Source organism: Xyrauchen texanus, chromosome 30 (assembly GCF_025860055.1).
Source record: "Xyrauchen texanus isolate HMW12.3.18 chromosome 30, RBS_HiC_50CHRs, whole genome shotgun sequence".
Classification (NCBI taxonomy): Eukaryota; Metazoa; Chordata; class Actinopteri; order Cypriniformes; family Catostomidae; genus Xyrauchen; species Xyrauchen texanus.
The window spans coordinates 32,788,980-32,804,994 of NC_068305.1; the positions used below are offsets into that span (position 1 = coordinate 32,788,980).

The following is a 16,015-nucleotide window of genomic DNA, read 5'->3' on the forward strand; positions in this document are numbered from 1 at the left end:
AATATTGGTTGCCAGTCTTTGCCGTAGTGCCCGGATTGTGGTTACCATCCTGTTGGTTGCATTGCTCGCCTTGACACTACACCTGAGTATTCCTTATCATTATCTCTCTACACTGGATCTGCTCTTAACACTACCACGATGCACACAAACTACCACACTACCACAATGCACACAAATCTTCGAACACACTATCCAACAGAGGATTCCTTGCGGATCTGCTCTTCACAATACCATGACGCATACAGACCTACGAACACACTATTCTCCAGAGGATTCCTCCAGAGGACTCCACACTACCACTATGCACACAAGCCTACGAACATACCTCCAAGCTGTGCCAGGTGTCCCTCACGCTTTGCCAGCTCTGCTGTGTTTAATTGTCAATAAGTTAAGTTTCTTTGCCTCCGCACTTTGCACAAAATGTATGATGAATGCCATTTGTATGGCAAAATCCACTGTCTTACGGGTCAGTTTCGGGTTCTAGATTGTGGAGGCAGTTGCCGACCGCGATCTGGCATGCTCTGTTGGCACTGTACAGTATCACTCCACCACTGTGGTCCAAACACCTGAATTGGTGGTTTGAAATGCCAAAAGTGAGCTTGACTACTCTGCACATTTGGCTATATGCCTGGTTGTAATGCTCTTCTCCATAATTTGATGAGTTACTGCTGCTAGGATCAGTAAAAGAGGTACACACTTTTAAATGAGATTCCGTTTACCACCTGCTTTCCATGGGTGGAATAGTACAATGTGCTCATTGTGCCTGGGTAAACTGGATTGTAGGTGGTACAAGATGCAAGTTTTTGTGCTGAAATACCACACGCAAAAGTTAATTCACCTCTACGTCTATATCAGTGAACTTTTATCATTTTTCTGATATCCCAACACTCTGAACCCACCAAATAAATGTTTTCATACATCAACCTTGAGTGACAGCAGGTTTTTATACAGACACATAGATTGTAGAGTTTAGCACCAAGAGTTAACATTTCTCACCCTTTTTTAACCCCCAGAACGCCCATAATTGCAGGAGGACTTTTTGTGATTGACAGATTGTGGTTCAATCATTTGGGGAAATATGACACAGCCATGGACATCTGGGGAGGAGAGAACTTTGGTGAGTTATTACTATGCATGTGAGCACCTGTCTGACGGCATACAATCCTGAATCACTGTCCTCTCCAATTGAGAACTGACAGAGGGAACTTGGGGATTTTCATTGCAGAGAGGAAATGGCACACAAAGATATTTGAACTTAGAAATAGCTTCACATGATTTCTGAAATCAATTTTCTCTAACCGTGCACTTTTATTTGGCCGTTAAGTGTTTTTTTTTTTTTTTTTTTTCATTTCGTTTTTTTTTTCGATGGCTCTGTAAAACTTTAGAGCTAAGCACTGTGGGGGATTGAATGGTTTTCTCTGTGGTAGGTTGAAAAGGTAACCATTATTAACCATGCATATATGAAACAGAATTAGACTGAAGCAGTAAGGGGATAGTTTATTAAAATTGAAGTAGCTCATAATTTGAAATGAGCATTGGGCAGTAGCATATTTAGACAGGACATTTCTCCCATGTGATCTAATATTTTCTGAGAGAGTGGGGCTGTATCCTGGAGGCCTGCTGTAAATCACACACACACACACACACACACACACATATACATTAACTTATTTTACACTACGCCACAATAGTCATATACACCCAGCTAGTGGGGCAATTATAAGATACACTTTGTTAGTATATTTTATACATTCCTACAAAATACCAACAGAGCAGTATATCTACATATGGTCACTAATGCCTTAACATTGTTTTATGCTGTTCACGTCATGTTGGAATTACTGTAATTATGAGATGACAATTTGGATATTCTAGTCTTTAGCTGGTCACATCCTCAGACTGTTTCTATGGGAATAAATAAAATGGCAATTATTTAATAATTATGTTAATTCACCTCTCTACATTTGTGTTTAACGAAGAAAGTACATAAGGTAATGCTGGCTATTGTGTAATAAATTAGCATTTCAAACAGATGTGTATACTACACACAGTATATTAGGCCACTGCCATTTTGGTTCTTTTTCCATTATGTCACGAGGGATAAGTCGGAGCTTTAATAAAATTACAAGTTTCCAACTTGTAAAAACCATTTACATCTTTGTCAAACTTGCAATTACAAGTCAGAAATTCACAATTATGGTAATTCCGACATGATGTGAATGCATCATTAATATAACAGACCATGATAGGTGTGTGTTTATTTTTTTGTGCTTGCAGAGATCTCTTTCAGAGTATGGATGTGTGGAGGAAATCTGGAAATAGTTCCCTGTAGCAGAGTTGGCCACGTTTTCCGCAAGAAACATCCCTACATCTTTCCAGAGGGCAATGCCAACACTTACATAAAGTAAGAACCTCAAGCAGTGCAAACATGTATTTACAATATATATTCACATCCAACTTTCCAATCTGATGTAAAACAGTTTTTAATAAGAGATTCCTTCTAATAAGGGATATAACTTCCTTTAACAACATCAGAAGAGCTTGTTTTTTTAGTTTTTTTTTCATTGGGGTTTGTTAACCTTTAAATTTGAATATGCTAATCTTTTCAGACCTGCCAACCTGTACGCATTTTGCGTAGCAGTTACGCATTTTGAACTCAAATTACGCTGATACGATTTGTCACTCTAAAACTACGCATAACCTGGTGACCCGCCTCTTTTCACGCGCAGTCCTCAAATCAAGCAACAGCAAATGACTAAGAGTTTGACCAATCATAGCGCTGGGTTCATTTCTCAAACTAGCAAGCGGGGATGATTGACAGATACGTAAGGCAATAAAGAATCCCGCTCAATCCCGCTTCCACTCCCGCGGCCTGCCGTCTGACTGATTTGAGCGAGGACAGTAGGCTACAGTCACGGTACTTTTGACTCCTAAAGGTAAACCGGCTGGGGTGGATGTGGAAAGTTGAAATATTGTATTGAGTTGATCTGGATTCGATTATCACACGGGAGTGATCGCATGGATTATATATCTCACTCAAAATACTCCGGTATTCATGGTCACTCAGAAAAGAGGAAAACATAATTTAGCCATGCAAATTATAAAATACTTAAGTAAAGCTGAAGAATAAATCTTAATAAAATGAATCATTATGGTTTATTGATTATGAAAGTTCTGTGATTTGTGGATGACTGATAAGCGTGAGTCTGGAGAAACAGGCGTACATTTACTCATTCTCATGATTGAAATACGTAGCTTGCATGTGTTACATTATTGTGTTAATAATAGCTAAAGTACCTAATTATGTTACATATTTATTTTGTATGAAAATTAGCGCGTTCGTTACTTGCGGATTTAAAAGTACCGTTATATCATTGCAGCGCGAGCTCTCTCACAAACACTGACGCGCGCGCAGAGAGAAGATAACGTATAGGTTACCTAACGTAACCTCGGTTCTCTCTAGATGAGGGAACGAGTATTGTGTAAGCTAGCTTACGCTACGGGAAAGATTCATCTTTTCTGAGATATTGAAGCCAAAAAATTATCCTTAATTTTTGTATCCATTGTCAACGCAGTGCGGCAGCTGCAGACCTTGAGCGGGCTAGCTAGCGAGCTCATAGGTTGCTCTGTGGCAACTGCTGCAGCCTATAGACGAGCTTGGGCGAACTCGCATCCAATGAGAGGCGTCCGCGCGCTCACTGCATCAAAGCCCGCCAAAATGGGCGTGACTAGAGTGCATATAAGCGTAGTTCGTAGGCTGGAACCCTGGTTTTCATTGACTGAAGCGAAAAGTCGCTCGTGGCGCGAGCACGGCCGGCTACGCAATACTCGTTCCCTCATCTAGAGAGAACCGAGGTTACGGTAACCGATACGTTCTCTTACGAGAGGTTCTCTCGTATTGCGTAAGCTAGCTAGGGAACGACAGAGCGGCGGTGCCGGTCTGTGTGGAATGTGTCCCATCTGTGCAGCTCACCAGGGGAGCTGTAGCGTATTAAACCGCTAGTAGTTTTGCCTGCAGAGCGGGCACTTACATATTGTAAAATCTGACAAATGTGGAGGGGGAAGTCCATCCCGCTGCCACACATATGTCGTGAATGGAAATCCCGCTGGACCATGCCCACGAGGATGCCATGCCTCTAGTGGAGTGAGCCCTAATGCCCAACGGGCATGGCAGGTCTTTTGACGCGTATGCAGCAGCAATAGCGTCCACTATCCATCTAGATAGTGTCTGTTTCGTGGCGAGACCTTTGGTGCGCCCTCGAGCGAAACGAAAAGCTGCTCGGAGCGTCTGAAAGCAGCGGGCGCGCAGTATACAATCTCTCGGGCAAAGGAGATTGGCGTCGCGTTAAGCTATCCGGTGCTGGCAGCGCCGATAGGAAATGACCTGTGCTCTGAAAGGAGTACCGATCACCTTGGGAACATAGCCGTGTCTAGGCTTTAAAATGACCTTGGAGTCACTTGGTCCAAACTCAAGACACGCAGTGCTGACAGACAGCGCGTGAAGGTCTCCCACGCGTTTGACTGATGACAGGGCAGTCAGAAAAGCGGTTTTGAGTGAAAGGTATTTCAAATCCACGGATTGAAGTGGTTCGAAAGGGGGCTTTCATAGTTTCGAGAACTATAGAAAGATCCCAGATAGGAACCGATGGGGGTGCGGGGGTTCATCCTTCTAGCTCCCCTGAGGAAGCGGATGACCAGCTCGTTTTACCCCATGACTGGCCGTGCAGGGGTTCAGCTGAACGCCGCAGCGGCCGCCACATACACTTTGAGCGTGGATGGGGATCTGCCCTTATCCAGCAGCTCTTGTAGAAATCACGAGCAGCGACGACACCCCACATGTCCATGGGTCCAGGTCTCTGTCGGTGCACCATTTTGAGAACACAGACCATTTTGACGCATAGAGTCTTCTCGTGGAAGGGGCTCTAGCGTGTATGATGGTGTTTATTACTCCTTCTGGCAGAGCGGCGGGTAGTCGTTGATCACCACGCATGCAGCCCAGCGCTCTGGGTGGGGATGCCAGATTGTGCCGCGAGCTTGAGAGAGGAGATCTGCTCTCACTGGGATGGGCCACGCGCTGTCAGTGACAGCTGCGTAAGCTCCGGGAACCATGTCTGATTCTCCCAGCGTGGGGCTATGAGGAGCACCGAGTGGCGCGTTTCCTGATCCTCTGCATTACCTGTGGCAATAGCGAGGCGGGAGGGAAGGCGTAGCGGGCGTCTGGGCCAGTCCTGGGCCAGCGCGTCCTCGCTTCGAGAAAAATATTGGGCAGTGAGAGTTCTCTTTGGGCGCAAAGAGGTCTATCTCTGCTCTGCCGAATAGGTGCCATAACGTCTGGACTGTTTGAGCATGCAGGGACCATTCCCTGGGGAATATTGTCTCTGGACAGTCTGTCCGGGCCGTCGTTCAGGTGACCTGGCACGTGCGTCGCCCTCAGCGGCGCAGGTGGCACTGGGACCAACTCAGTATGCGTTTTGTCAGATGGAAGAGGTTCCTGGATCTGACACCGCCCTGGCGGTTTAGGTAGGATACCACAGATCTGTTGTCGAGCGGACCAGGGCGTGGTGACCCTGAATGACGGGAGAAAGCGCCGCGGCGCTTACTCGACCGCTATCATTTCCAGACAATTTATGTGAAGGAGCTTTTCCTGAACTGACCATAGGCGAAAACCGGAGAGCCCTCGCGGACCGCGCCCCAACCCGTGTTGGGCGGCGTCTGTCGAGATGACTTTCGGCGAGATACAGCTCCCATTGTCACTCCCGCTGATACCATTCGGCCACTGTCCAGGGCTGCAGAGCTGATATGCAGGTCTGAGTCACCTTGATGGGCTGGCGGCCTGTGGCCCAAGCCCGGCGAGGCAGCGGTGTTTAGCCAATGCTGAAGCGAGCATGTGCAGTAAACCCAGCTGAAGTACTGCTGCGGCTGAGGCCATGTAACCTAGCACTCTCTGGAATTTCTTCAGAGGCGTGAGGCTGTTCATCTGAAAAGATGCGGCTAGTCGCTGAACACGGCGTCTTGGCTGTGTAGATAAGCGAGCCGTCATTGCCACGGAGTCTAGTTCTATTCCCAGGAAGGAAATGGTCTGACTGGGCTGTAGTGAGCTCTTGGTCCAATTTGACTGCAAGACCCAAACTGTTCAGATGGCTGAGGAGACCTGCTCTGTGAGACAGAAGCTCCATATGTGACTGAGCCATAATCAGCCAGTCGTCCAAATAGTTCAGAATTCGCAAACCCTGACTCCGCAGGGAGTGCGGCGCCGCATCCATGCGCCGTGAAAGTACGGGTGCTAAGGACAGGCCGAATGGAAGGACGGTGTATTGATAAACCTGGCCGTCGAGGCGAATCTCAAGAATGGCCTGTGACGGGATTTATCTGAATCTGAAAGTATGCATCTTTCAGATCGAGAGAAATAAACCAGTCCCCTAGGCACATGCGCGAGGAGTTTCCTGATTGTAAGCATTTTGAACTGTCTTTTTGCAAGCACCTTGTTCAAAACCCTGAGATCTAATATGGGTCTGAGGCCGCCGTCTTTCTTGGGAACAAGAAAATAACGGCTGTAAAGCCCGACTTCAGCTCAGAGAGGGTGGCACTTTTCTATGGCCCTTTTGCACAGAAGGCTTGCTATTTCTGAGCGAAGCATGCACGCTGCTTCCGTGTTCACAGTGGTTTCGAGCAGCTCTGAAGCGAGGGGCGCGATCGAACTGTAGCAAATAGCCCTGTTGTATTGTGCTTAACACCCACTTGGATATCCCTGGAATAGCTTCCCACACTTTGAAGCGTAGCGCTAGAGGGTGAATGGCCAATTCGCTCTGATTGCCGCACACAGAGCTGAACAAAATGTGTGGCTGGCGTTTAGTGTGTTCATGCATGATTGCTCGCGAGACAGCATGAACAGGCTGTTTTGTGAGTGACTTCCGATTGGAATGAATGGGGAAAGAGTCACATCTGTTACGTGATGCGCAAGCATAGTCATGGGCACGGGACTTACACACAGAGGAATGGTTGCTGGCCGTGTAACAGAGCGGGCAGAGAATGGAGCGCACGCGCATTTGTGGGCGCATTTATTGACTCTAGCGCTCGGCGGTTCAGTAACCGCTTTATGTGAGCGTGCTCTGGTGGGGACCACGAGACATGCAGTGCTTGTGTGCAGAAGTGAACACTGGATTGTGGGCACATTTTCTACACATAGGGCTGGTCGGTGTGACAGAGCGGGCAGAGAATGGAGGCGCGCGCGCATTTGTGAGCGCCTTCATTGACTCTGGCGCTTCGGCGGTTCAGTAACCGCTTTATGAGGCGATGCTCTGATAGGGGCACGGGATGTGTTATGCTTGTGTGTAGGGCGAACACTGGGTTGTGGGCACTTTTCTACACATAAGACATGTTTGCTCTTTACAAGATTTATTTGGGTCGCCGTGAAAACTGCGTTTGAGTGCAGGCAAGCGGGCAGTGTCACCGGCTTGTTGGCTGCTAAATTCACCACTGTAGTAGCCTGAGAGAAGGGGACTGACAGGGGCAAAGCTTTGGCGGTGGTCCGGCCGGCGGGACTGAGCCGTCGTTTGTTCAACAAAGTTAGGAAGACTTTGGTTGCTCTGGTTTCAGCGTTACCTTAAATTGAGGCCAGCGGGGCGGCGGCTGTCTGAGCCTTGATCGAGGCGGCCGCCCTGTCGACGCTGAGAAGTCTGAGTTTGTTGAACTGGGCGCTGTGAAGAGGCTCGTGCAGGAGGCTGATCACGTGGCGGCCTGCAGAGGAGCTAAGCGACGCGGCAGGAAGAGGTTCATGGCTTGGGTGGCTTTCTGGACTTCTGAGGCGGTCAACAATGCCACTCACCGCGGAGCCGAAGAGACCGGTCGGAGAGAGCGGTGCGTTGAGGAGCGTGGAGCACTCTGCTTCTCCCATGTCGGCTAGTGTTAGCCATAAGTGTCTCTCAGTCACAGTCAGCGAGGCCATGCACTTCCCTAGAGCTTGGGCTGCAGCTTTGGTAGCCTGAAGGCGAGGTCTGTCGGCCAGTAGATCAGTAACAGCCTCTGGGTGCCTGCCTTTCTCATCCCACTCCCGAAGAAGGTCTGCTTGTAGGATCTGTAAAGCGGCCATTGAGTGCAGAGCAGATGCGGCTTGGCCGGCGGCGGAATAGGCGCGGCCAACATAGGCGGAAGTCGCTCTGCAGGCCTTAGGCGGGAGCACAGGCTTGGAGCAGCCATCTCGCGGGGCGGACAAAGGTGTGCTGCTACCGAGTCCTCGACCGGGGGATGGAGGAGTAGCCTCTCTCAGTGGCGCCGTCCACCGGCGAGAGAGGTGGAGGCGTGGGAGCGGGTCCTGGCTGAAAAGGAGCGTTCCACGACTTTGCAAGCTCCGTATGTAATTCCGGCAGGAAGGGGCGGCCGGACGCTGGTGTAGAGCGGCGATGGCTTTGAAGAAAGCAGCCGTCGAGTCTGTTGGGTGCCTGCTCAGGGGCGGTGACCACTCGAGCCCGAGGCGGTCGGCGGCCTGTGTGAGGCGTGTTAACTCCCCTCGACTCGGCGCGGGTCCTGCTGGATTCCTGGGCGAGGAGGAGGCTTGGGAGCCTGTCCACTCCTCGCTATCCGAAGCCATGATGGAACAGCGGCCCTTATCCTCCGCCTCGTCATCCGAGATGGCAGCAGTCGCGGCCGCTCGGCGGCAACTGCGGCGTCCCAGGGGCGGGGAGGGTGAGCGATGCTCGAGGGAGAGGCTCGGCGAGGCAGTCGCTTCAACCACAGTTTCCGGCAGCCTTTGTGGCGGCGCTTCTTCCTGCACAGCTGAGGGTAAGGCGTGGCGGTTTCTGCTTTGACGGCTCGAGTCGAGCCCGCAGGGTCGACATCGGTAGCTCCTCGCAGAAATCGCATCCGCCCTCAGTGAGGGCGAGCTCTGCGTGCCCCAGTCCCAGGCAGAGGCGCCAGATGATGTGGCGTTCTCCTGTGCTGAGAAGGAGCGACATGAGGCGCAAGTGGGCGAGGCATCTTGAAAAAGACGCTCGTACTCTTTTGTGAATAGTTACGTGAGAACTAGCTTGCTGAATAAAAGGATACGTCGTCGGATGGCGTAGCTTCGCAGGATGGCTGAAGGTGGCTGAGGCGGCCGGCTTCTTCTAGCGCTATCCACGCTTGCTAGATGCCCCTCGAGCGGCGGCGGCTTCCAGGTCAGCGATCGCGGAGAGCTTCGCTGAAGAGATGAAAATCAGGGTTCCAGCCTACGAACTACGCTTATATGCACTCTAGTCACGCCCATTTTGGCGGGCTTTGATGCAGTGAGCGCGGGCGCCTCTCATTGGATGCTGAGTTAGCCCAAGCTCGTTTATAGGCTGCAGCAGTTGCCACAGAGCAACCTATGAGCTCGCTAGCTAGCCCGCTCAAGGTCTGCAGCTGCCGCACTGCGTTGACAATGGATACAAAAATTAAGGATAATTTTTTGGCTTCAATATCTCAGAAAAGATGAATCTTTCCCGTAGCGTAAGCTAGCTTACGCAATACGAGAGAACCTCTCGTAATAGAACTGTAAAATGAAAATTGACGGGCTAAGTTTAAATTTGTATTATCCACCCGTGTTTTTAGAATTCGTTAAATGACGTACGTTTTACTGTTAACAGACCTTCCTATATCGGATTCGTCTAACTTGATATTCTTTTTAGAATAAGTGATTCGTTTTGCTATTATTGGACTCCTGTCTATTCATTGTCAACTATTTTCTATAAATATGTTTGTATTGGCTAACGTTTATTAAGTAATGCGTGTCCTGTTTAAAATGTGTAATGTTCAAATGCAAAGACAGCTCGTCAAAAATAAAAGCATTTTCTTTGAGATTTACTATCATATTTGGAAATTGGAATAATAAATTACAATTTATCTTAAATGTACACACAATGTTCCTGTTTTTTTTTTTTGTTTGTTTTTTTTTTTTTACTGTTTTTTTTTTAGGGGTTTCTTAATTTAAGACTAGTTGACCAGCACACATTACAATGCAATATTAATCATGAATAAAAATGGTTTTGAGCAGTACTATTGAAACTGGACTCTCACTGTAAATTGCAGTGCAAGAGAAATTTTCTGATTTGGGTCGAATTTAAAAAACCTTAGAAGTCAAAACTAGAATTATGAAGATAGGCATACATGCGTATGCGTATACTTGCAAAGACGTGTTTGTGTGTCTCTTGCGTTCTCAAAAAATATATGCCAATATATTGTTCTATATATGTAGTATATTATATGTTATAGTAATCTTATAGAAATAGGCTATAGGCCTATTATTTTGGGACATACTATAGAAGTATTACAGTATTTTGGGACAGACTCTATAGAAGTATTATAAGACTGTAGGCTACTGTAGGAGGGTAAGGTCATTATAGAGATCATAAGTGACCTGGGCTACAAATTATCACTAATACATCACTAAAAATCTTATAGTATTACTTGTATATAGGAACAGATTATGGCAGACAGACGGCCTACATGATGTTAAGAGGATATATTGTGTGTGTGTGTGTGTGTGTGTGTGTGTGTGTGTGTGTGTGTGTGTGTGTGTGTGTGTGTGTGTGTGTGTGAGCGTGTATTTATCACTTTGTGGGGACCAAATGTCCCCATAAGGATAGTAAAACCCGAAATTTTTGACCTTGTGGGGACATTTTGTCGGTCCCCATGAGGAAAACAGCTTATAAATCATACTAAATTATGTTTTTTGAAAATGTAAAAATGCAGAAAGTTTTCTGTGAGGTTTAGGTTTAGAGGTAGGGGTAGGTTTAGGGGATAGAATATAAAGTTTGTACAGTATAAAAACCATTGTGTCTATGGAAAGTCCCCATAAAACATGGAAACACAACATGTGTGTGTGTGTGTGTGTGTGTGTGTGTGTGTGTGTATGCGCTCGCACCTTGCAGTTAATCAAAATGGCTTCAGATGAGGACACTGACAGGGAGAGAGAAGGCAGCAAACCTAAAAAGAAGCGGGTCTTTGCCCCTCAGAAATTCTTGAAAAAATATCAAGAGCAGTGGCCATGCCTCCACCCCTCTAAACTGCCCAATCATGCCTTTTGCACTTTGTGTAATTGTGATTTTGACATTGGCCACCAAGGAGCTACAGGTAATAATGTAGCTATCATATATATGGCTAATTAAACAATTGAATGCAATTCATTTATGGATATCAGTTAATATAAGCACACATACAATTAAATATTGATCATGAAAAAATATTTTTAAGCAGGTGTACTGAAAAAAAGTATAGCGTAGTAGTGCAGAGCAAGTGATATTTTTAGAATCCGGTGAAATCATAGTTTTGCCTAATCACTTTTACAGTCTACCCTATAATTACTGAAGAGAGGCTTTAGAGTGTGTGTACATGTATGTTTTTGCAGACTGTCGACGGCATGTGGAGGGCAAAAAACATTTAAAAAATGTGGCTGCTACAGACTCAGTGCCTAGAATTAACTCATTCTTCAGTACAACCACAGGATTTGAGACCAATCCGCCGAAACCCTTTACACTACATTCATTGTAGAACACAACTTGCCATTAGCTGCTGCAGACCATGCCGGACCTCTGTTTAAGAAGATGTTTCCTGATAGTGAGATAGCCAAACAGTATGGCTGTGGCAGAACTAAGACTGCTGCCATAATAAAAACACTGGCCTGGCATGATGATGAGTGCATTACAGAAGCAATGAAGCACTCTCCATACAGCCTTGCTACAGATGGGAGCACAGATATGGAGGACATAAAAATGTACCCCATTGTAGTGAAGATTTTTAATGCCAATCTAGGTAGGGTAGTTGTGATGTTGCTTAAGATTTGTGAATCAAGAGAATCTACTGGGAGAGCAATATTTGAATTGCTTGATGGTGAACTGACAAAGAGAGGCATACCATGGTCAAATTGTGTCAGTCTTGCAGCTGACAATGCTGCAGTTATGCAAGGTTTGGGGAAAGGTGTAGCGGCTTTTTTCAAGGCACAACATCCGCATATCTACCTAGTTGGTTGTCCCTGCCACCTGATACACCTAGCTGCAGAGAGGGCATCCAGGCAGCTTAGTGTGAACATCGAAGACTTCCTCATTACCATCTATTACTATCTAGACAAAAGCAGCAAGAGAAAGTCGAACCTACGTGATATTCAAATCATGTGTGACACAGAGGTGAGGAAGATCCTCAAGCTGGCCTCCACAAGATGGCTGTCTCTGGGGCAGTGTGTGAACCATTTACTGCAACAGTGGGATGCTCTTACTGTTTTCTTTGGTAATGAGGTAGATTCAGGGAAGAAAAAGAGGACAAAGTTATCAGGTTCCTCCAATCTGGCAAAGCTTCCACCTGGTCCTACACAGAAGCCTAAAGCCACACCCTCCCGCAGCATGCCAGCTAAAGTGCAGCCCAAGCTCTCCTCTATCCTACCAAAGCTGTCTGCACCTCCACCTGGTCCTACTCAGAAGCCTAAAGCTCCTGCACATCTTGCTGCAGAGTTTGACCTAACAAATTTCCTCTTCAAGCAAAACGAAATTGGAAAAAGAGCTGCAAAAGAAAAAGAAAAACAAAGGCAGAAAGAACCGAGAAAGAAGAGAAAAAGGATCTGACAAAACCTGAGAAGGTACTTCAGTTCCTCACCAACCCTATGTCAAAAGTGTATTCACTCTTTCTGAAGAGGGTCATACCAGTTTTGACATCAGCAACCAAATACTTCGAAAAGAGGAGCCATGCATTCATATCCTGCTTCCAACTTTGGAGCTGCAACTGCAAAAGATATTGCTTTCATTCTGCAAGCCTGAGCATGTGATCACTATGTTGAATGAAATTGGTAGAGGTATCAGGCCAACCATCACAAGTGAAAAGCAGCTGCCTGATGAGGAACTCTCAATTGGGCATGAGACCCAAGTTTTTATCCAAAGCCAGGGTAACCTAGAGCTGAAGCCTTTCTATAGGGATGTGAGGAAGTTCTTTTCATCTGCAGCTGACTACATGCTTTCCAAATTTCCATTTGGAGATGAGCTGCTTATGCATGCTGTTTTGGCCAACATAGAGAAGAGGCTATCTGTGAAATTCTGTTCTGTTGACTTCTTCATCAGTCGCTTTCCTTCTATTTTGCCGGATAGTGTAACAGTGGATCAGGTAGAGGATGAGTTCAGGATGTATCAAACCACCAGCTTTGATTCCAGCATCCTCAGGAAACGTATTGATGAGGCATGGAGAGACATCAGCCTTTTGAAGAGGGGAGGCCAGGAGGTCTTAGCCAACCTCTCAGCAGTCATGCTTGGAATACTAGTAATATTCCATAGCAATGCTGACTGTGAGAGGGTTTTCAGTCTTGTTACCAAGAACAAGACCCAATACAGAGCCAGCCTGAGCACTGATATGATCAGTGCTTTGGTTCTGAAAAAGGTGAGCATGGCTGCTAAGGGGACTGTCTGCCACATGGAGGGCTTCAGCGACAGACATCTCAGGAAGGCCAAGTCCGCTACCTATGAGGCAAAACAGTCTAGAGCAGCTGTCACTGCCACAAGTGATAAATCTCAACAGTAAAATGTTTATTTAGAAAGGACATGGCATGGCTTCAGTAATTTTATCTTTCTTTCAATAGTTTGCCAGTTGTCAATTTTCAAAAGGACATATTTTCTTTTGTGATTTTGAGTTATTTATATGATGTTGAAGGTCTATGATAAGGGTCATAAACCTTTTTGAATTTTCACTTCCCTTTTGTCAAATGTCCAAGTTGAAGTGAATGTGAGTGAGTGATGTAAATGCATGTCTTTTCATTAAAAATGTTCTTGCTTCCTTCATAGTGGATTTATATGTTGAATAACTAAATATGGTGGTGAGTGGGGAAATGACTATGTCCTATGACCAGGTGAAGTGATTGGTATGCATTTGAACAAAACGATACACTATACTGATGCCCAACCAGCCAAAATGACATCAAAGACAGTGGTAATGGCACGTTTTTTCCGCGTGCGTGCCGCCATGTTCATGAACCAGAACTTCGACAATAAATCAGTAAGTTGCTACTCAAAAACGTTTTTGAAGGTTGGCAGGTCTGTCTTTTTATTTTTTATCTCTGCTGAATGTCTGTTGAGTCTTGTTTACTGAATTTTTGGCCATAGACAGAGATAATACTCCGAATTCTGCCTAGAAGAAAATCTGCTGTGTAAAATTTGTTTGCTTTTATCATGTTTCCCCTCTGGGGAAAAACTTCAGCATGAAACCATATGAAATATTAAGAGCATAGCACAACAATCTTTCTGTATCTGAATTACTATTCAGTGTGCTCAGTCAACAAAATCTGTTTCTTCATATAATTCGCTATATGAGACGCTAATGAGTAATTGCTGATAGCATTATTATTAGCTTTACTGGATACTCTTTAAAACAGTGTTTTATTGGCAAAGCTAGAGATGGGCTGATCTGATTTAACTTTTGTAATTTAATGCGTAACCCTGGCTGGAAGAAAGTTTACACTCAGCATGTTTACATGCACATTCTTACACCAATTATGCTTTATAAGCCAACAATGTGTGTGGTCATGTAAATGCATTAAACGGCTTTCCTTTTATTGGTGGAAGGTCATAAACAACTTAAGAATAAACCGATCGACAGATATTGTGCTGCATATAAACACCTTTACCAGCATTCTTACAAGCTTTTTCAATGTGCGCATGTGTTGTGCACATTTTACTGTTCAGTTTAATGGCAAAAGCAGATAATAACTAGACTATTTCCAATGTCATGTAAACACAAATTCCTTTTCTTTCTTTCAGATTTTTTTAAATTAGTAGATTTTTGGGAGTAATCAGCATATGAAGTGCATGTAAATGGCACACTGATGTCTGCAAAATTATGTTAAGCTTTGACATGCAAACCTATGTTGACATTTTTTATTTATTAAGTCTTAGATTGTTGTTCCCTAGATATGATCATGTGACTTGAAACTGACATCAGGATATAGTACATGTAAAAATCATGCACTAAGCAAATAAACTTTTAGTGGTGTTTGTTTTTTGTTTTGTTCAGATAATGATAACTATTTCATTACAGTCCCTTTCTGTCCCATGTCCAAGTCATATTTTTTGAAGTAGCTATATTGATATATTGATAATTTGGTAGGTCTTCTTCCTAATGATTTCCTTGACCCCCTGAAAGAGATTGATTTGCATACTGTATATTTAAGGGAAGCACACTCCAGTGTAGATTTCTGCATTCCCGATCAGCTTTCTTGGGGCATGGGATTACATTTCTGAGTTGAAGGCGGTAAAACGTCCATGAGTTTTGTGCGAAATCTATGTGGAAATCTATTTTTATGTTATTAATATATATCTTATTAAATAATTTATGAATGCAAAAAATAATAGTGATTATTATTATTACTTTATTTCACAATTCATTTATTTTTGATAACAATAAACAGAAAAACTCAACATGTGCATCAAATTATCCAATATTTAGAGCAGGTTATGCAGGTAGTCAATGGTGCTTTACAAAAATAGAATGGAATATGCATGGATGCACTGTGTCAAAGGATGTGAAACTGGGTCTGGAAAATGTTCAATTTAAGTGTTAAGAAACAACCTCAGGCAAGTTAGATGGGCATCATGTCATGCATCATCTGATAGTAGCAGAAAAATGCTATTATTTTATTTGTGTACACTTATTGTCTATTTGTATGTCTTTTGCCCTACATGGAAAACAAATGCAGGGTTGTGGGAATGGGAACGGTTGGGAAGAAAATCACTGTGGGAAGAGAGCAGGTGAACGTGGAGTAAAATTCAGCGGGTGCAGGATAGAAACTTGCAGGAACGGGATGGAAAAAAACAGTCCCGCGCAGACGTCTACTTAAGTGTACACTTTCGCTGTTCTTTGTTTCAGGAACACCAGAAGGACAGCTGAGGTTTGGATGGATGAGTTCAAACTGTTCTACTACTCAGCTCGACCGGCCGCAAGGGGGAAATCTTACGGAGAGTGAGTGTCTGAAAGCCTGCAAGTGTTTATGTGTGTATCTGTAATGGGGGCATTAGGGATAAGATCTCTTATTCCA

General features: G+C 45.1%; 1 protein-coding gene across 3 annotated transcripts in view; it reads left to right on the forward strand.

Moving 5' to 3' along the window:
* Nucleotides 1–16,015, forward strand: part of LOC127623551 (polypeptide N-acetylgalactosaminyltransferase 14-like) — an 84,385-nt gene that overhangs the window by 61,533 nt on the left and 6,837 nt on the right. For all 3 annotated transcript variants that reach the window (XR_007968074.1, XM_052097933.1, XM_052097936.1), the window contains exons 9-11: nucleotides 1,014–1,117; nucleotides 2,278–2,404; nucleotides 15,847–15,939. Coding sequence is in view for 2 of the 3 variants with exons in the window: in XM_052097933.1 (XP_051953893.1) it covers nucleotides 1,014–1,117; nucleotides 2,278–2,404; nucleotides 15,847–15,939 (324 nt within the window). In the remaining variant the exon portion in view is untranslated. The remainder of the gene's footprint in view (nucleotides 1–1,013; nucleotides 1,118–2,277; nucleotides 2,405–15,846; nucleotides 15,940–16,015) is intronic.